This window comes from Canis aureus, chromosome 19 (assembly GCF_053574225.1).
Source record: "Canis aureus isolate CA01 chromosome 19, VMU_Caureus_v.1.0, whole genome shotgun sequence".
In the NCBI taxonomy this organism is placed as follows: domain Eukaryota; kingdom Metazoa; phylum Chordata; class Mammalia; order Carnivora; family Canidae; genus Canis; species Canis aureus.
Window position 1 is genome coordinate 41,158,033 of NC_135629.1, and position 21,365 is coordinate 41,179,397.

General features: G+C 44.6%; 2 protein-coding genes and 1 pseudogene across 18 annotated transcripts in view; 2 read left to right on the plus strand and 1 right to left on the minus strand.

The window, feature by feature from the left end:
* Positions 1-5,635, minus strand: part of IHO1 (interactor of HORMAD1 1) — a 42,168-nt gene extending 36,533 nt beyond the window's left edge. For 2 of the 13 annotated variants that reach the window (XM_077858891.1, XM_077858895.1), the window contains exons 1-2: positions 5,510-5,635; positions 898-970 (exon numbers count right to left, since the gene is read on the minus strand). The gene's annotated coding sequence lies outside the window, so the exon portion shown is untranslated. Of the gene's footprint in view, positions 1-897; positions 971-4,109; positions 5,041-5,131; positions 5,310-5,509 lie in introns of those variants that run through there. The other 11 variants (XM_077858888.1, XM_077858890.1, XM_077858886.1 and 8 more) reach the window with 11 other exon arrangements.
* Positions 5,636-11,323: 5,688 nt separating this feature from the next.
* On the plus strand, positions 11,324-20,788 carry CIMIP7 (ciliary microtubule inner protein 7). 5 transcript variants are annotated; one of them, XM_077858910.1, is made up of 4 exons: positions 11,324-11,474; positions 13,200-13,313; positions 19,945-20,001; positions 20,379-20,788. In XM_077858910.1, exons 1-4 carry the CDS (start codon positions 11,448-11,450, stop codon positions 20,784-20,786), a joined length of 606 nt encoding a protein of 201 aa, XP_077715036.1. In that variant the 5' UTR covers positions 11,324-11,447; the 3' UTR covers positions 20,787-20,788. The 5 variants fall into 5 exon arrangements, with proteins under 5 accessions (XP_077715036.1, XP_077715038.1, XP_077715037.1 ...); XM_077858912.1 differs by having other exon boundaries at positions 20,403-20,788; XM_077858911.1 differs by having other exon boundaries at positions 11,325-11,474; positions 20,382-20,788.
* On the plus strand, positions 14,490-16,199 carry LOC144291066 (large ribosomal subunit protein eL34 pseudogene; annotated as a pseudogene).
* Positions 20,789-21,365: the final 577 nt, after the last annotated feature.

Consider the following 21,365-nt stretch of genomic DNA (forward strand, 5'->3'; position numbering starts at 1 on the left):
GCTCAGATGGTTAAGTGTCTGCCTTCAGCTCAGGTCATGATATCTGGGTCCAGGGATTGAGTTCCACCTCTGGCTCCCTGCCCAGCAGGGGAGTCTGCTTCTTCTCCTTCTGCCTTTTTCCTGCCCCCACCCCGCATACTTTTGTTCTCTCTCTCTCTCTCTCTCTCATAAATAAAATATTTTTTAAAAGGAGCACCTGGGTGGCTCAGTCAATTGAGTCTGTTTTCTGCTCAGGTCATGATCCCAGGGTCCTAGGATGAAGCCTCACAGTGAGCTCCCTGCTCAGTGGGGAGCCTGCTTCTCCCTCTCCTCCTTGCTCACATTCTCACTATTTCTGTTTCTCTCTCAAATAAATAAATAAAATATTTAAAAATATAGAACATTTTGGGCAGCCTGGGTGGCTCAGCAGTTTAGCGTCGCCTTCAGCTCAGGGTATGATCCTGAAGTCCGGGGATTGAGTCCCACATCAGGCTCCCTGCATGGAGCCTACTTCTCCCTCTGTCTGTGTCTCTGCCTCTCTCTCTTCTCTGTGTCTCTCATGAATAAATAAATAAATAATCTTAAAAAAAAAATAGAACATTTTGTTTCACATAAATGTCTTATAGAAAACGGCCAAGACATATGACCCAATAATGCATACTCAGTTTTTGATCTAAAAGGAACCAGGTCTGGGACAGGAAATGTACAAGATGAGTCTGGGACATCTTGTTGTCCCAGAGAATAAGGAAGTTATCAAAGACTACTAGGCCCAAAGATAACTGAAGAGCCTAAAGGGGCTTCCTCTGTTAAATTTATAATATTTTTAAAGACCTTCATCAGTCACTTTGGAGGATAGGCAACCAACTTATTATTCTGAAAACTGGTAGGGTAGACAAAAGAATCAATCATTTATCTTACCTTTCTAGAATAGATGTACCTCAAGGTAACCCACATAAACGTGAGAAAGTTCTTCTTTATAGATGTATTCCAGCTAATAAACACAGAATGAATGGTAGAATTAGATTATCACCATTTTGGAGGTCCAATGAAAATAAAGGATCTAAGCTGCTAAAACCATGAGGTGGAAGGCTGATAAGAAACTGCATAATGAATAGGTAATGCTGAAAATACCAAAACCTCTTAATTGATCTTTCCACTACAAAAACACCAGCCCTGGTAAGTACTTCTTGTTGAGATTCAAGCATTACTAAAGAAGTAAGTATACTTGCCAAAATAGAGACTTAAGCTGGTTAAGCTTCTAGATCTAAGGACCAGTTTGCAGAAAATACAAGTATTTAAATAGAACCAGAGGAATGTAATCACCAAATTTAGAGTGATTAATTCTATAGTTTAAATGACTATATTCTTTTATTATTTTTTAAAATTTTATTTATTTATTCATAAGAGAGAGAGAGAGAGAGGCAGAGACACAGGCAGGAGAAGCAGGCTTCATGCAGGGAGCCTGACGTGGAACTCAATTCCAGGTCTCTAGGATCACGCCCTGGGCCAAAGGCGGCTCTAAACCACTGAGCCACCAGGGCCGCCCTACTATATTCTTTTAAAGCACAAAAGGCAAGGGGGTGCCAGCATGGCTCAGTTGGTTAAGCACCCGACTCTTGGTTTCAGCTCAGGTCATGATCTCATGGATTGTGAAATCAAGTCTCTAGTTGGGCTCCATGCTGAGCATGGAGCCTGCTTGAGATTCTCTCTCCCTCTTTCTCTGCCCCTCCTGCTTGTGCTCTCTCTCTCTAAAATAAATAAATATTTAAAATAACCTAATGGTTGTGCTTTGCTTTAAAACAATGTAGACTGGAGGACCTAGAGAGGGGTTTAGACTGCCCCAGGTTTTTATTGAAGCTAGGTGATAAGTACCTACATTAGAGTTCATTTATCCAATGATTTCTACTTCTATAAGTTTGAACTTTATCACAATAAAAAGTCATTAAGTGAATGGATAAATACCTTGTATTAGCTGACATTTCCCAGATTTGTTACCTCCAGCCCAGACCCCTCTCCTGACCTTCCCACATCTATATTCAACTGCTGACCTGACAGCTCTACTTGGGTGACTAAATATGCACCTCAAACTCAACATGTCCAAAACCAAGATCATCATCTTTCCCCCAAATATTCTCCACCTATAGTTTTCCTATTCCAGTTAATGGCAACTCCATCTTTCTAGTTGCTTGAGCCAAAATCTATGAGTCCTCTTTGACTCTCTTCTCACTAACTCTTTCAAATCTTATCCAGGATCTGTCCATTTCTCATTCTTTCTACTAGAGGTTTACCAGATAAAATATATACCCCGTCAAATTTGAACTTCCCAAATACTGCACAGGACACAATTGTACTAAAAAACTATTATTTACCTGAAATTCAAATTTAACTCAGTGTCCTGTATTTTTATTTGCTAAATCAGACACTATTCTACTGCCACCAGTTTGGATTATCGAATGGCCTCCTAACTGGTCTCCCTGATTTTACTCTTGTTTCAACTTTATAGATTCTTCTTTTTGAAGCAAAGTTCTTCCAACCTTAAATCAGATCATATTATCCCTTTGTTCAAACTCTCCACTGCTCCTACACTACTCAAATACAAGCCAAAGTTCACACTCCATTCCACACCTCTTGCAGGGCTCCTCAATGTTGTTCTCCCTTGCTGGGCACACAACCAGCTTCAGGTCCCTTTCCCATACTGTTTCCTCCACTTGGTTCACTCTTCCCTCAGATATCAGCATAATAGGCCAAACCACCTCCACCACCTCCAGGTGTTCTCTCAAATTATCTATTCAAAATTGTAATGCCTCAATAATTACTATTTCTCCCTCACTTTTTCTCCATGGCATATCATTCACTATTCTAATACACTATATATTTTATTAATTTATCTTGTTTTGTCTATTTCAGTATGCACACCCAAGCCTACTACAATGTAATGTTAAGCTCTTTGATGATAGGAATTTTTGTGTGTTCTGTTCCATACTATATATCCTCAGTATCTAGAATTGTGCCTGGCACATAATGGTGTCCAGAAAATATTTACTGTAGATGAGTTTTTTAAAAAATGAGAACTAGGAGTGCCTGGGTGGCTCAGTCAGTTAAGCGTCTGCCTTGGGTTCAGGTCATGATCATGGGGTCCCAGGATCTGACCCCATGCCCCCATCTCTTTGCTCAGTAGGGAGTCTGCTTTTCCTTTTCCCTCTGTTCCTCCCCCTTACTTGTGCTCTCTAATAAATCTCTTTTTTTTAATAAGAACTAAATTAGGACAATGGAGAAAAACTTTCTAATTATCCACAAATTTAAAAAGATATAGGATTTGTTTTAAATTATTACATTTCAAACCCCTAGATCACCACGGACTTATTACATATTTTAACAAAGGAGAACTGAAGTAAATATAGGATTTTTGACTCTTTACTTATTTCTTTGATAATCTGTTTTTTCTTCCATCCACACATGTGAAAATTCTTCCTTCTAGTCTAGATTTAGAATCTTATACACGTCACTACAAGACCATTAATTAGGACTATTATTACATCTAGATGATAAATTCTCTATCTTCCATTTCCGTTTATGCTGAGGAGAATAATTTATGCAGTATGTGGCTTGGGGTTTAGAATAACTGCATTGGGGATTCCAAACCTAACTTATTAAGAGGTTTCATAAACGTTGAAAAGAATTTCATAGTTGCACCTTTGACAATGTGTAAGGATCACATGGGGCTTGACCTACTCAGCCTCAGGTTTATCTGTTCTTTGTGCACCTATCCATTAGCATGCTATTATAGGCTTTTAAATTCCCAGAGGGCAGGGACACCTGGGTGGCTCAGCAGTTGAGCGTCTGCCTTTGGCTCAGGGCATGATCCTGGAGTCCTGGGATGCAAGTCCTGCATTGGGCTCCCTAGGCTCCCTGCCTAGGTCTTTGCCTCTCTATCTCTCATGAATAAATAAATAAATCTTATAAATAAGACATCAATCTTATATATATATAAAATCTTATAAATAAATAAATTCCCAGAGAGCAGAAATCCCATCTGCCTAAAGCTGTCCTTGCAGATGCTGGTATACTAGTAATGAAGAGGTAGTCATTCTTAGGCAGGACACTAGGTAAATGAAAACTGAAATACATACATTTCAAGGGCAGGATTCTCCTCTTGCCCTCCAGTCCTATTAGAAGCATAAAGTAGAGGAAAGGTTTAGGGGCTCCTGGGTGGCTCAGTCATTGAGCGTGGGATTCTTGGTCTGAGCTGGGATGGTGATCTCATGGGTCCTGGGATCTAGGCTTGCAGCCTCCGTGCTCAGCAGGAAACCTGGGGATTCTCTCCCTCTGTTCACCCCACCCCCAAATAAATCTTAAAACAAAAGGCAGAAGAAAGGGTTAAGTGCATACAAGGATTGCGACTGTCTCCATAGGAAGGGCTCTTGCAAAGTTGAAGGTAGGGGAGGAACATGTGGGCTGAAGAGAATATCCTAAGGGTCTCACTGAGCACCCCTCACCCCCATCTGACCCCGTCCGTCTTCAATACTGAGAATCCTGAAGCATTGTGCGGTCCTCCACTTGCCCCTTTGACTGCTCCACTCGGTCGCTGAAAAAAAAGTCTGTCCCCTCAGACTTTGCGGCCCCGCGGGCCGTCAGGAGGCCCTCCCCAGCCTCCTGCAGCCAGCCATCCTTTCACCTTCAGTCCCTTTTCAACCAGGAGACATGTTCTGGGCTTCTAGACTAAATCATTTCATCGCCCTTTCCAGAGGTCTCCAAGGGATATTGCATAATAATAAAAAAAGGCAAATCCCAGTCGGTTTCCCCGGATTTCTGTTCACCCTGACTTTCTGGATCAGTTCTCTTCCTTGTGTCTCTTAGTCCCGGACACGGGATGAGAGGCTGTGGAACCTCGCGAATCTGACAAAAACAGCTCTCCAAGGATGACCACAGAACGTAAAGTCTCCTTGAAGACCCAAAGTGGTCTTTCGTCACAGGGAAAGAATGAATGGCTAGGAACTCCAGAACAAGGATCAAACGGACAAACTAGCGTCCCAAGAAACTCCTTTGAGGTCCCCGGAAACCCCGAACTTACTCGTAAAGCCTCGCGTGGTTCCCCAAAGCCCCGCCCCCCCTCCGCTCAACGTTCGCCCCCCACACACACCCCTCACCACACCTCTCTTCCCCGCCCTCTCTGACCAAGCTCCTCTCGCCTCCGCCTCTGAGGCCCGGCTCGCGCCCCATCTGGGGCGTCTCTGATCTCGCCTCAAAGGCTAGTTCGACGGAGGTTGCCTGAGCATGCGTGATCCCTCCCCTAGGGCCTGATCTGACCAATGACGGTTAAGGCCCGCCCCCTCTGCCGCTCGAGACAATGGCTTTGATTGTTCTAACGGTTCTAACGGTTTTAACGGTTTTACTAGCACGTTCATTGCCCTGGCTAGGTGATCTACCTTTCACTGCATACCGCTGCATGGCCCACGTGTACCTCGCAAGCTGTACCCGCGCACCTCTACAGTCGGACTGCTGCCACCCACACCCCCTCCCCAGGAGTTACCTGACACACTGCTGCATGTGGAGTAGATTGAGTGCCCAGGGGCTAGGCCATGGCTGGGGCCAAGTGGTCCTAACAAGAGCTGGGTAGGGGGAGCCACTGGGAGGAGAGGCGCTGTGGTCAAAAGGGGACACAGAACTGGCAACCTGTAGAGAGACAAAGGCAAGAAATGATCCAAGGTACCCGGTCTGCTGGATACTGGGACAATCTGAGGGCAGGGTGAGTAGGGGTAGAGGTTGTAGGGAGGAGGGGTCTGTGTAACTGCCTCTGATGGCTTTTAAAGCAATGAAACAGAGATCACCAATTAAAGAAATAAGTGGAAAACAGATTATATTGAGCCCCAGGACATACAACTTTAGAGACCTAGATAAGGAAAAAGCAGCAAAAGACCCCAAGCAGGTGTGGTCAGAGACAGCGGAGGACATCCAAGAGAGATAGGTGCTGTGGAAGCCTCCTGGACCGTCCTTCAAAGAGGAGGAGAAGACCAGCTATGTTGTTACTAGTGGGAGAATGGAGGTATGAATGAATGGAGGTCTTGGTTCTTGGATTCCCTGCGAAAGACCTAACATGAGGATCCCCACTCGAATAAAGCCGGAAGGAAGGTAGCAAACACGAAGCAGTTTATTAAGTTTATTAAGATTGGGGACGCCTGGGTGGCTCAGTGGTTGAGTGTCCACCTTTGGCTCAGGGCCTGATCCTGGAGACCTGGGATGGAGTCCCATGTCGGAATCCCTGCATGGAGCCTGCTTCTCCCTCTGCCTGTGTCTCTGCCTCTCTCTGTGTCTCTCATGAATAAATAAATAAATAAATAAATAAATAAATAATCTTTAAAAAAAAAGTTTATTAAGATTGGAGAGTTGGTAGGCCCAGAGATGGGAACAGTACCAGGGTTAGAGGTGTCTTTTTATGTTTGCATAGTTTATGGGTCATAGCTAGGATGGTCTCTGACAGAAGTTGTTTCCAATCATCTGAGGGACTCCTCCTACTGGTTAGGTGAGGGAGTTTTTGACTCTACAAGATTCTTGGTGGAACTGCCATGGCCATCTTGCCCCACTGGCGGTCAAAACCACAATGTAAATATAACGAACCTAGGGAGCCACCCTGGGGCAGAAGTTGAAGAGGAGAGCACATGTTCTGCACCCGTGGCTCTTGGTATGTCAACCCCTGGGTTTTGGGAGCAGTAAGACCAGGATGTTAAAAGCCACAAAGTTAGGATATTTTATCTTCAGGCTTCTAATGTATCACCTATTACAGCCTTTGCCTCCAGCTCATGTCTGACTGCCTACTTTATCAGTGTCAAATGCTGCTGCTAGGTCAGGGAAAATGAAGAGTGAGAATTATTGGTGACCTTGACTAGTGGTGTAGTAGGGACAAAAACCTGATTAGTGTGTGGATTCAAGACATCTGATAAAGAACCAAAATATATAAAGAACCCTTAAAGCTCAACAATAAGGGGGCGCCTGGGTGGCTCAGCGGTTGAATGTCTGCCTTTGGCTCAGGTCGTGATCCCAGTTCGGGGATCGAGTCCCATATCAGGCTCCCCACAGGGATTCTGCTTCTCCTTCTGCCTATGTCTCCGCCTCTCCCTGTGTGTCTCATGAATAAATAAAAAAGCTCAACAATAAGAACACAACCTGATTTAAAAATGGGCCAGGAGTGCCTGAGGAGACTCATTGGATTAAGTGTCTTACTCTTGATTTCAACTCAGGTCATGATCTCTGGGTTGTGAGATCAAGCCTTGTGTCAGGCTCTGTGGTGCGGATGGAGCCTGCTTAAGTTTCTCCCTCCCTCTGCCCCTCCCCCTTCTAAAAACAAATGGCCAACACAGAGTTTAACACATTGCACCAAAAAAGATATACAGATGGCATATTAGCATATGAAAAGATGCCCAACATTATATGTTATTAGGGAAATGTAAATTAAAATAACACAACAATGAGCTACCACTACACAGGAGAATGGCTAAAATTCAGAACACAGATAACACAGATGCAGGTGAGGATGTGGAGCAACAGGGAACTCTTATTCATTGTTAATGGGAATACTAAATGGTAGTATTTAGTATACTAAATACTTGGAAGTATTGTTTGGCATACTTGGAAGTATGGTTTGGCAGTTTCTTACAAAACTAAACATACTCTTATTATACGATCCAGCAATCATGCTCTTTAGTATTTACGCAAAGGACCTGAAAACTTGGGCAGCCTGGGTGGCTCAGCGGTTTAGCACTGCCTTTGGCCCAGGGCATGATCCTGGAGACCCGGGATTGAGCCTCGCATTGGGCTCCCTGCCTGTGTCTCTGCCCCCCGCCCCCAGTGTCTCTAATAAATAAAATCTTTAAAAAAAAAAAAAAAAAAAGGACCTGAAAACTTATGTCCACACAAAAACCTACACATGGATATTTATAGCAGCTTTATTTCATAATTGCCAAATCTTAAAAAGCAACCAAGAAATTATTTTCAGTAGGTGAAAGAATAAATAAACCATGGTACATCCAATGGAATATTTTTCTTAAAATTTTATTTATTCATTTAACAGAGAAAGCACAACAAGCAGGGGGAGCTGCAGGCAGAGGGAGAGGGAGAGAGCTGGCTCCCCACTGAGCAGGGAGCCCAACGCAGGGCTTGAACCCAGAACCCTGGGACCATGACCCAAGCCAAAGGCAGATGCTTAACTGACTGAGCCCCCTAGGTGCCCACAGACAATAGAATATTATTAAGCACTAAAAAGAAATGAGCTATCAAGCTAGGAAAAGACATAGAAGAAAACTTCAATATGTTTTACTAAGTGAAAGAAGCCAATCTGAAAAGGCTATATACCATAGCATTTCAACCATATGACATTGTGGAAAAGGGAAAATTATAGAGATAGTAAAAAGATTAGTAGTTGCCATTGGTTAGGGGGGGAGGGAGAGATGTATAGGTGGAGCACAGAGGATTTTTAAGGCAGTAAAACTATTCTCTATGATACTATAATGGTGCATACATGTAATTGCAGTATACATTTATCCAAACCCATAAAATATACAACTGCAAGAGTGAACTCGAGGTAAACTGTGGACTTTGGCGGATAATGATGCATCAATTTAGGTTCAGCAATTATAACAAATGTGCTATTCCGGTGGAAGATATTGGTAACAGAAGAGGTTATACACATAGGGGGCAGAGGGTATATGACAAATTACTGTACCTTCCACTCAAGTTTGCTGTGAACCTAAAATTGCTTTAAAAAGTATATTTAGGGCAGCCTGGGTGGCTTAGCGGTTTAGCGCCACCTTCAGCCCAGTGCGGAATCCTGGAGATGTGAGATCCTGGAGACCAGGGTTCGAGTCCCACGTCGGGCTCCCTGCATGGAGCCTTCTTCTCCCTCTGCCTGTGTCTCTGCCTCTCTCTCTCCCTGTCTCTCATGAGTAAATAAAATCTTAAAAAAATAAGTATATTTAAAAAATATATATGTGCACATATATGTATATGGAGAGCTTTGTATATCCATACAATGGAAGGTTACTTAGCCATAAAAAGGAATGAGTGATTGATAGGCACAGTGACATGGATAAAACACAAGATAATTATGCTGCATAGAAGAAATCAGACACAAAGAATACATATTGAATGATTCCATTTATACAAAATTCTAGAAAATGCAAAGTAATGCTTAGTGACAGAAAGTCAACCAGTGGTTTCTTGAGACCAATGAGTGCCATAGAGGAGGATTACCAATGGGCAGAAGGAAACTTGGTGTTGATGGAAACGTTTACTACCTTGATTATGGCTATGATTCATACATATATACATAGGACAAAATGTGTCAAATTACACACTTAATATGTGCAGTTTGTTGTGTTAGTTGTACCTAAATAAAGCTTTGAAAGATAAAAACATTACAGATAGAGTTGATGCTCTACTCTGCCTTCCTGAAACCATTCCCCAGGTGACTTTTCTGAATTTGATGTTTATCGTTTCTATGCATGTTTATACTTTTAGTTCATATGTTTATATCCATAAACAATATATAGCATTGTTTATAAATGGTACACTTTGTGCATCTTTCTACAATTTGACTTTTTTGACTCACCATCTTTAAGATATGTATGTGTGTGTAGATTCAAGGCAGCCCGGGTGGCTCAGCGGTTTAGCGCCGTCTTTGGCCCAGGGTGTGATCCTGGGGACCAGGGATTGAGTCCCGCATCGGGATCCCTGCATGGAGCCTGCTTCTCCCTCTGCCTGTGTCTCTGCCTCTGTGTGTGTGTGTGTGTGTGTCATAAATAAATAAATAAGATCTTTAAAAAAAAGATATATATGTGTGTAAATTCAAGTATCTTTCCTATTGCCCTATTGGTAAAACATTCAGGCTGCTTAGTTTTTCCCCTATGCAGATGCTGCAAGGACCTTTTTGTACCTATGAATACATGTTAGAGTGGATCTTCAGGGTAACTATAGTAGGGCTGGTTTTCTGGCTCGTAGGGTTGTATCAGTGACACCAGCATGGGCTGAGTGTTTTCTGCTGTTAAGCTTTTTATTGGTACATTTTTAGAGGCTTATTGCGTTTCTTTTGGTTAGTGAAAGGGGTGAACTGTTCGTGTCCCTGTGTTACAAATGATAGACAATAATCTGCCGAAGGGTAGCTTAGAATGGAACCACAATGTCAAATGTTTTCGTGCTCTTTCTTTTGCTCCTCTATTATGCTCTCCTTCTTTACTGGGGCTCTGGTAACAGTCACCTAACCAGTGTTTTCAGATGCCAGACTCCTAAGAGAAAGGTTGACAGAACCTTATTCTGAAGCAGCAATTTTATCCTTTATATATATATTTTTTATCCTTTATATTTTTAAAGATTTTATTTATTCATGAGATACACACAGAGAGGCAGAGACACGGGCAGAGGGAGAAGCAGGCTCCTTGCAGGAACCCAATGTGGGACTTGACTCCCAGGACTCCAGGATCACGCCCTGAGCCAAAGGCAGGCACTCAACCACTGAGCCACCCAGGCATCCCCTGAAGCAGCAATTTTATCTTAAGAACCATCAACCCTTTTAACATTTCTTCTGACTCTGTGGAATGCTTTCTTCTAAAGATTTTTTTTTAATTTTTATTTATTTATGATAGTCACAGAGAGAGAGAGAGAGGCAGAGACACAGGCAGAGGGAGAAGCAGGCTCCATGCACCGGGAGCCCGATGTGGGATTCGATCCTGGGTCTCCAGGATCACGCCCTGGGCCAAAGGCAGGCACCAAACCGCTGCGCCACCCAGGGATCCCTAAAGATTTTTTTTTTATTTATTCATGAGAGACACAGACAGAGAGAGAGAGAGGCAGAGACAGAAGCAGGCTCCATGCAGGGAACCCGACACAGGAATCGATCCCAGGTCTCCAGGATCAGGCCCTGGGCTGAAGGTAGTGCTCAATCGCTGAGCCACCCAGGCTGCCTGGTTACACAATTTAAAAATGCAGGATTTGCCTCTAAAATGTTCTTAAGGGACGCCTGGGTGGCTCAGCTGTTGAGCGCATGCCTTCAGCCCGGGGGGTGATTCTGGAGTCCCGGGATCGAGTCCCACATTGGGTTCCCTGCAAGGAGCCTACTTCTCTCTCTGCCTGTGTCTCTGCCTCTATCTCTGTGTCTCTCATGAATAAATAAATAAAATCTCTTTTAAAAATAATAAAATAAAATGTTCTTTGATATTTCATTGACTGTGAGTTCATTACACTCCACTGTGGAGTATGTTTCTATTTGTTAATGCTAAGGAGCAGATTTCTCTCGAAGTAAAAACAAGCAGGAAGCACAAAGGAGTAGCAGGCTGGGCACTGCCTCAACAATCTCAGCAGCATTATGCAGTCACAACTCCCTTTGTCACTAAGCAACAAGAAGTTGACCACTGAGAGTCTCTTACCTCAGACATAGCCTCAAAAAGACAAGAGGAAAGTTTGCCTTTTTACTTCCTGGAAAGATGCAAAGTGCGTTAGTAGGCTCCTGGGTAAGAGTGCACTTTACATTTAATCTTGGCTCCTGGCTCTGGGGTAGTACCTGAAATTTGAATGAATCATGAGAACAAATTTAGTAAAGATTTCATCCAGCATCCAGGCTGGTGGAGGACCCATGCCCCCTCTTCCATTCTAAGATCACCCCTGGAGCCTACTTAGTCTTTCTGATGCCATGTCTTTTTCCATGGGTCCTGGTCTCATGCTAACCAGCTGAACCTCCTAGTCTTCTAGCCACCCCATTTATTCCCAATTCTGCTTGGTCCCCCTAAACTTCTGAAGTTTGACTGCTCTCTATACTCAGAACATCTTGAGAGCAAAGACTGTTTTCCACCTCTATATCCCACGCCTAGTCCCTTGCTTGGAATGCAGTAAAGGCAGCCTAGTAAATAATATTGTACTAAATTGCATAGAGAGCACATTCAACAGATAGTAGAAAGATGGTCAGACAAGCTGGGCAACCCAAACCCTCAGCGGGATGAGAAGATAAAAGGCTTCTCAGTCATATATAGGAACCTGCTATGATGGCCAGAGGCTGAACTTGGGACAGCATCTTTCTTCACTGGGCTATAATCATGGAGGACCAGATACACCCTTCCTTTCCAGGGAACTCTCAGGACAAAGAGTTCAGCTCTAGGAGTTCCCTGGCTAGACATGGCTGTTGTCCACAAGGTATCCATCTAATGATATCCACACAGTACAGCTCCTTCTTAGAACCCTGATACATGCTCATTTCTGTCTTTTGCCTGTCCCTGTCTCTGAAATTCTCTCCAGAAGGTATACTGTTGGTAAAGTACTTCTTTTGAAAAGCTTATTTCTTGCTTAGGTGCTCCAGTTTCAGAGGGCATCCTTCTTGCCCCAGAATAGCAAAGTATGTGGCAAACAGGTGTTCATGACTTTGTCAATAGATGCCTAAGATGGATTCATTCAACCTCCAGAGAAGGATCCTATCACCAGCCAGTGTCCCTGTTATCAAAACTTCTCAGTGCTCTGAATAATCCCAGCTCAGAACCTGTCTGGTCCCCTCCCCTGCCAAAAAGTCTCCCTTTGGTCTTAGAAGAGAATCCGTATTCTTAAACTTGTGTGGGCCCTGCCCCTCCCTGATCTTAACCTGACTAGTTTGCTCATAATCCTTTAGTCATAAGGATTTTAGTTCTTTTCTGTTCTTCCAACATATCTCTCTCTTTCTGGCCTTGGAACCTTTGCTCTTTCGGTTCCCATCACATAGAATGCTCTGCTATTCCTCACACAGCTGACTCTTCATGTTCAGGTCCCACCCTCATTGTCATGAGGGGCTATCCCTGTTCCCTGTCATTCTTGATCTAGTCATCAGGTTATTTCTTCCCTGACTCTATTTCCTGTGTCTGATTCCCTCACCAGAAAGTTCACAAGGGCCAGGATATTTCTGTCCTTTCACTGTTGTCTCCCCAGCTTATGTTAAGGCCTAATGAAAGAAAGAGGGGGGAAGGATGGAATAAAGGAAAGAAGAGAAAAGAAAAAACATATACCCTTTCTCTACACACACATAGCTCTCCCAGGTGGGCCAGCATAGCCAAGGCTAGCTGTTCTAATGATGGATGAGAGACAGGTATCCCTCTCCTCAGATTTTTTTTATTCTGTCAGTAGCTCCCAGGAGAGGCTTCTGGCCTGGGGACCCTATGGGTCTGAGACTCAGGGTCAGGGTTTGGGAGGGATTCATCCTCATGCCTGCCTTATTATAGCACAACACTGGCTTCTATGGGCACTACAGAGGTCAATTCAAGAGTGAAAGTGCTCAAGAATACCGCCTTGCAGCCAAGCCCCAGCCTCCAGCAGTGTTCCTGCAGCGATGTCAGGTACAAGGCAGCCCTGGGGGCAGCTGGGGTGGCTGGACCAGTTTCTGCTGCTTTTGGACCCCAAAAGCATCATCCCCAGAACTACCACTGCTGGACTGACAGCCAAAGCCAGCTTATCCTCAGGAAATGCATGTGGCCTGGCCGCTCTTCCCTGAAATGGCAGGTCTTCCCCCTACAGAAAGGGTGGAAAAGAGCTAGTACCAAGCTGAACAGTCTTTCTCAATGCTCCTTTTAGGTGAAAGGAGGGTCAGGGCCCAGTTTGGGTAGGTGGCCATGGGGAGAGAGCTTCCAGAACCCAGAAAGTAAGCCTTCAGTTTTGCCAACAATGGCTCTCAAGCTCAGATTCCTTGATGTCATGGAAACCTATGGTCTAATTCACAGTCAGCCTTGTAGTCCAAGGGGCTCAGGAGACCTTCACTGGTAAGGGAAGCAGAATATAAAGTGTCTAGGTACCCACCCACATGCATAGCCAAGGGGGACTGGAAAGGAGTGATGGCAGAAGTGGCTAGAAAAAGGCTTCCAGAGAACAGGAGAGAATGCAGGGCCCAGACCCTCTACTGCTTCTAGTGGAGACAAAGAGGGGGCACTGAGTAGCAGTTGAGGTTCTAACGGTAAAAAGCTTACTCAAAACAGGAGAACTCAGTAGAATGCACATGCAAAGGAGTGGATGTGAGGGCCTCAGGTAAAGGTGGTATCATAGGTTGGTAACAACCAAGCTGTCACTGAAGGGACAGGGGAAGGTATGGATCCTAGAACCCAAAAGGAGAGGGAGGTGTGGAGAGAACCACCCAGAGAAGAGTGGTGATTTTGGGTAGAGAGACACAGACAGCTGGGGGCTAGTCTGGGAAGGAGTTAAAAAAAAAAAAAAAAAAAAAGGGATCCCTGGGTGGCGCAGCGGTTTGGCGCCTGCCTTTGGCCCAGGGCGCGATCCTGGAGACCCGGGATCGAATCCCACGTCGGGCTCCCGGTGCATGGAGCCTGCTTCTCCCTCTGCCTGTGTCTCTGCGCCTCTCTCTCTCTCTGTGACTATCATAAATAAATAAAAATTTAAAAAAAAAAAAAAAATCTCTTTCCTTCCCTCCATTTCCTCCCAGAGTTTTCCAGTGGCCAGAGGGAAGGCAGCCTGGTGAAAAATGCACTCAGACCAGCCCCCTGGGCAACAGCAGGGTGGAGAACATGGAAGGGGACCTAGAGGAGTGTCTGGAACATGCTCTGCCCACTGCAGCTTCTTACTTCCCAGCCTCTACTTGCCCAGATCCTACTTGATCTGCCATCTGAATTCTCCCTGACTTATTTTCCCAGGTCAAGAACAGGCTCCTAGAGGCTACCATGCCTGAATTTCCTTAGAATTCTCAGTTGGAAGGGCTTCCTGACACTGCCTACAGATGAGCCAGGTCCAAATGCAACTCCAGACTGCTCTTCTGGGGCCACCTTCCCTTGAGAGTAATGGAACCTGGGTAGTGCAGAGACAGAGGCAGACGGGGCTTCCTGCTGGGTGTTTGTAGTAGCCCAGTGGCAGCTGTCATTCTAAAGACTGCAACATCCTCTCAATCTGTCCCCCAGGAACAGAAGTAGGGAACATGTTTTGGGACATGTTTTAATTGAAGACTTGCTACATAAAGCATTTACTAGCATTACTAGCAGCCCCAAAGAGCATAATCTATGTGTCTTAGGCTGATTGTATAAATGCCAAGTCTGGTGGCTCTATGCCTAAAGCTTTTTCAATTAGTGGGACTGCTTGGTGAAGGTGCACATTTTATTTTCCTATTAGCTGAGAGATACCAGGTTTCAGCCAGCTGCTTGCATCTATTATTGTTGAAAACCTTTTCAATACGTGATAACACTTCTCTTTAGTTTGGGGCAAGTAGAAATTTTGCCTGTGTCATTAAGATGCAAAAAAAATTCTCTTTTCTTCTTTTTCTTTTTCTCTTCTAGGCCAGATTAATTTATTTCTAGCCTTCACATGCCTAACTCTTAGGACATGTAATTCTGGTCCTGTTTGTTCTTAAGGTCAGACAAGAGTCCCAGGGACTCATGGTTTGGAATGGGTCCTTCCTTGATGGTGCCATGATTGTTGTGTCCCTCCCTGCCCTACCCCTCCATACCTCAGTGTGTCACAGGGGTTCCTTACTCAGCACCCTACTGACTGTGAAATGCCCAGCCTTCACAGGGGCCCTTATAGCCTTCCCCCATGCAACTACTGCTGCCAACCCCCCAGAAATCTACCTTTCCTCCAAGGCCTCTTTAACTGGAACCCCAGCCCAAGCCCCACCTGCTCAGAGACCATGGGTTTTACCACCTCAATGGAAAAGAAGCCCTAGAAACCAAGATGCAGGTGAAATTCTCCCCAGGGAAAAGAATACTCAGAACTGCCTGGGTGGAAGGAAATGACTGCACTTCCCACCAGGCTCTCACTATTGTGGGAACAAAACTTGAGTCAGTATGAGTCAATACATTATTCTGCCACTGTAATAGTGAGTTTCTCTTTTCCGGGGATGGTGTCTAAAGGCATTCAGAAGGACCCAGAATCTGACATACCATCATAGGCCATCCTATCATACAGCCTCTAACAAAACTAAGCTATCCTAAGCTCCTGGTAATAGAATTGTGTACCTTTATACCAACTAGGTTGGGAAAGCACCAAAATCCGCATGTGGCATATGACCAGGAGGACTTCAAGAAGTTTGTGTTGTGAGACCTAAAGTTCTTATGAGGTTGTCTAAAACAAACAAAACAAACAAACAAACAAACAAACAACACATCAGCAGGGCATATGGTAGTTCCATATATGTTAAGTGTATCTATGACCATATCAAGCACACTTTCCTTACTGAGGAGCAGAAAACCACTGTGAAAGTGTTGAAGGCACAAGCACAGAGTCAGTTTATATATATATATATATATATATATATATATACACCCAGGTCCCATTACTTATATATATATAAGTAATGGGAATATATATTATATATATATATTTATATATATAGTATATATTATATTCCCATTGCAAGGACAAGAGGCAAACAGGACTTCCTGCTGGTTGTTTGTAGTGGCCCAGTGGCAGCTGTCATTCTAAAGACTGGAACATCCTCTCAATCTGTCCCACAGGAACAGAAGTAGGGGAGATAATATATATATAGAGAGAGAGGGAGAGGGAGAGGGAGAGGGAGAGTGTTTTCGGAGTCAGAACTGCCTCCAACAATAATGGCATCCACATTCTAAGGCTATGTACAATTCTTTAGCAAAAGATAGAGTTGGAGAAGAAATTTGGGAGTCAATTGGAAGTTGCTACAGACTCCTAGGATTATTGAAATTTTTATTGAAAGGACTATAAATTCATAACTTGTGAGAAATAATAGAGATCCCTTCTATACTTTTCCCTGTTTTCCCCAATAATAACATTTTGAAAAACTATAGAATAATATTGCAACCAGGACATTGACATTAATGCAATCCACTTATCTCAGATTTCTAGTTTTGCTTATACTCATTTGTGTGTGTATTAAGATCTATAAAATTTTATTACCTATGTAGGTTTGTGTATCCATCACCTCAGTTAAGATACTGGCCAACATCGCCAACTATCCCTGACAGTGCCTTTTTATGACCATACCCACCAGCTTCCTGCTACTTCACCCTTTCTCTGTCTCTAATCCTTGGCAACCACCAGCCTCTTCTCCCTTTCTAAACATTTTTTTTGAAGATTATATTCATTCACTCATGAGAGACACAGAAAGAGAGAGAGAGACAGGCAGATGGAGAAGCAGGCTCCACACAAGGAGCCCAACACGGAACTCGATCCCGGGACTCCAGGATCATGCCCTGGGCTGAAGGCAGGCGCCAAACTGCTGAGCCACCCAGGGATCGCCCCTTTTTAAAATTTTGTCATTTCAAAAATGTTATACAAATGGAATGATACAGTATACAATCTTTGGAAATTGGCTTTTCTTACTCAGCATAATTTCCTAGAGATTCATCCCAGTTGTTCATGGCTCATTCCTCTTCATTGCTAAGTAGTATTTTATGGCATGTATATGCCAGTTTGTGTAACCACTCACCTATTAAAACATATCTGAGCTGATTCCAGTTTTTGGCTCTCACAAATAGAGCTGCTACAGGTTTTTGGGTGAACATATGTTTTCATTTCTTTGGCATAAATGCCCAGGAGTGCAACTGCTAGATCATATGGTAGTTGTATGTTTAGTTTTTAGAAGATACTGTCAAATGGTTTTCTAGAATGATTGTACCATTTTACATTCTCATCAGCAAAGTATGAGTGATCTGTTTTCTCTGCATTCTCCCAAAATTTGATGTTGTCTGTTTTTAGCCATTCTGATAAGTAGGTCATGATATCTCATTGTGATTTTAATTTGCATTTCCCTAATGTTTAATGATGGTGGCAAACATTTTTTTTCACGTGTTATTTGCCATATGTATATCCTCTTCAGTGTAATGGCTTCATGTTGTTTGCCCATTTTCTAATTAGATTGTTATTTTACTGATGACTTGTGAGAATTCTTTATATAGTCTAGAAATTATTCCTTTATTGGATATTTGGTTTGCAAACATTTTTTCCCGGTCTGCAGCTTGTCTTTTCATTTTCTTTACACAAACTTTCACAGAGCAGAACTTTAAAATTTTTTGATGAGGTCCAGTTTATCCATTTTTTCTTTTATTGCTCTTGTTTTTGGTGTCAAGTCAAAGAACTCTTTGCCTAGCTCTAAATACTGAAGATTTTTTTCCTATGTTTTTTTTTAAAAGGCCCCGGGTTTTTAATCCCTGTCGTGTCAGTTTGCTTTATGAGGAATGAAAGGTAAGGCTGGCTAGCTTCCCACCTTCATGGAGCTTTTATTCTATTTGGAAACCAACACCAGCTGTCTAAGGCAGGAGGTACTGATAGGGGAGCTTGTCAAAGACACATACCACAGAAGATTCTCATTCAGGAATCTGGGATGGAGCTAGCTTCAGCCTTTTATCTAGGAACCTGTTGTCAACCATTGCACATATCCTAACCCAGCCAAGACTGACCTCATCAGATCAGACACTTCATTCAGGTCTGCAGCAGGAGAAGCTGAATGGCTGGGGACAGGGAACTCTGGGGGCAGACACCAGGCACAAAGGCAAGGTGGATGGTCCTGGGAGAGATTCCTAAGATTCCTATTGAGGTCTAGGGGCCTGGGAGGTGGTCTTTCTCTGCCTGGGGATAGGGCATGGTTCTCTGGCTCCACCTGCGCCAAAGGAAATACTCTGGGGACTTTCTGAACCCTACTCATTAATTAAATAGCAAACACGTATTTTCTCAGGCACTGGGCTCAGTGTTGGAGTTACAAAGGTGAGCAAGACAGATAATAACCTTTGCCCACAAGGAGCTTATGTTCTAGTCAGGAGCCTTAGACACTAAGCAACATCATACTATGTAGTCACACAGTATGCCATGTGAAAAATGCAGCATTGGGATGATGGCACTGCTAGTGTCAGTGCTCGAAGAAGCCCTTTAAAAAGGGAAGTGAGGGGGAGTCCTACAGCCAGCTGCAGGACTGCAGAGTCCCAGACAGAAGGCAAAGGTGGTGCAAAGGCCCAAAGTGGGAATTGCTGGTGTGTTTGAGGAGCTGGATGCCAGGGTGGTTCCAGGTAATGGAGAGATCAATATTGTGTGCGTCTCATGGACCACTATGATGATTTTGGCTTTTATAAACATGAGGAACTATTGTGGATTCTCAGCAAACAAGGGAAGTGATCTGATCTGCATATCAGAAGAATTATTCCTGCTAAGAGGACAATAAACCGGAGGGGAAAGTTTGGAAGCAGGGAACCAGGTAGGAAGCTCTTGCAATAATTCAAGCAAGAGAAGAAGGTGGCTCTTGGAACAGGGAAAGCAGTGGACATGTTGAGGAGTGGACCAATCCCAGGCACATATTGAAGGAGTAATCAACAGGATTTTTTTTGACACATTGGATATAGGGTATGAAAGAAAAGAATCAAGGGGACTCCAAGCTGTTTGGCAGGATCTATCTACCAGCATCTGACCTGGAGAAGGCTGTAAACAGGTAGGATTGGGGAATGATCCAGAGCTCAGTCAAGTGTTTGGAGATGCCTGTAAGACATTTACAAGGAGATATGTAGGCTGTTGGCTATTGAGTCTGGAGTTCAGGAGAGAGCTCAAGCTAAAAAGACAAACGGCAGTTTCCAGGTGGAACTTAGGGCCAAGAGTTTGGGTTGTTGATGAAGGACTAAATGTGGAGAGAAGGGCGGAGAGAACCAAAGCCTGGTGCTGGACAATCTAGAGTTAAAGGGCCTGACATGAAACTTGAACCACTGCCCTCTAGATGGACGGATATCTTAGAAGATGCCTCAATCCCTTCCTCAATCAGCAGCCCTAAGAGACTTCTGCTTTGGAGGCAAATGCCAGCATGAGACGTCCTAGGAGTGAGGCATTGCTTAATTTGTAACTGCTCTTTCAGGATTTTGGCAAGTTTAGCAGTTTAGGGGTAGTGGCTCCTCCTGGCACCTCCCCTCCATTATAGGTTCTGAGGCAAGATCTTTAAGGGCAGGTGAGCATCATTTTTCCCCATTCATCTTCTTTCGCTCTGTCTTTTTTTTTTTTTTTTCTTTCTCTCTGTCTTTAAAGGAGCCAGTGCAGCGACACTTCTTCTCCAAGCATGACAACCGTACGTCTTTCGACAAAGTGAGTGCTGAAGAAAGGAGAGTGGGTAGGGCCCTAGCCTAGGTTGAAGCTGAGGTAGGGTGGAGGGGATAAGACACTGTGGGGAGGGAGGACTCCTGGCAACCTCTCTCATCTGGGAAACAGTCCATTCCCCAAACAGAGGTGGTACCTCTGCTTTGATTTCATTCACTAGCTTGCCTGACAATGCACAAATATCCTAGGGGTCACTGACTTTCTGGAGGCTTCATGCTGGAATATAAGGCATGGCTGGGGAGGCAGGCCCAAGAGGCTGGGGTACAGGCCAGGGGAGCCAAGCATAACCAACTAGGCTTGGGTTGGGGAGGGACCAAAGAGGTGGTTGGTACCAGGACTGTGGGCCAAGCGCCCATATTGTTGAGGAGGGCCCCTACTGTCTGCTGCAGGGAATCGGAAGGCGGAAGGACCTAGACCGCCTGTGGCAACGGCACACCTTCCTGCGCTGGGCACCCTGTGAGCTGGAGTTGAGCCAGCAGCGGCCTCTTGAATCCTCCTACCAGGCCAATTTCCAGTCAGGCCCAGGAGTCAGTGACTTCCCTCAGCGTCTTGTCCACTTTGTGCAGATACAGCCTCCCCGTACCAGCACCACCTACCAGCAGAACTTCTGCCAGCCATCCCGGGGTGGCTACTGTGGCAACAACATGGGGTCAGTCACCGACACACTGCCTGACCTCCCAGGGATCCCAAGACCCAAGCTGCTGCAGCATTACCTTCATGCTGGGGTCTCTGAATGTCTAAACTGGTCCAGAGCATTAAACAAAGACGAATGACACAGCGGTCTGTCTGTGCTTGCAGTCCAAGTGGTCTTAGAAGCTTCAGAGCAGTAAGGCCCATGGCACCTCTGTGCTGGGCAGGGGAGATGCTGCCGTGGGAACCCTGCCACTGAGCAAGAAGGGATAAAGCCTGCAGGAGGTTACGGGTTCAGGAGGGTTACCGTGGCTGCAGCAGATCAGTTCTGGGACCCGAAATCCATTTCTGCAGTAAACCCAGATGTTAGACCCTTGCACTCTTGTGGCTGCAGGGAAAGCAGAGTCAGTGGGCCCTACTAGTGAGCAGCAAAGACTGGAGGAGGAGGCTGGCAGCTTTGATTTCTCCAGGAAGCTATCATGCCTCTAGGGGTCTGGTGGGAGGCCATGCAGTTCTGTCTAATGCGGGACAGTGGGGGACTGCCCTGGCCACAGCCCCCACTAGACCACCCCTCCCTATGGAAGTAAGCAAAGACTTTGAGGAGATGCTGCATGACACAGATCTGGTATTCACTCATCCTGATCCCGTGGTGCTTTGTTGTAGTTTTCTGAGCTCTTCTCTGGCTGCCTTTGAGTGCCCTCTAACCCCCAAGACAGCAGAGG

What these genes read in the sequence shown, in the direction of transcription:
- CIMIP7 (XM_077858910.1), top strand. Translation starts at nt 11,448, where the DNA reads ATGCAAAGTGCGTTAGTAGGCTCCTGG. An exon ending in TGTTCCTGCAGCGATGTCAG is followed by an intron (nt 13,314 to 19,944) that starts GTACAAGGCAGC and finishes CTGTCTTTAAAG; the next exon opens with GAGCCAGTGCAGCGACACTT. An exon ending in ACCGTACGTCTTTCGACAAA is followed by an intron (nt 20,002 to 20,378) that starts GTGAGTGCTGAA and finishes CATATTGTTGAG; the next exon opens with GAGGGCCCCTACTGTCTGCT.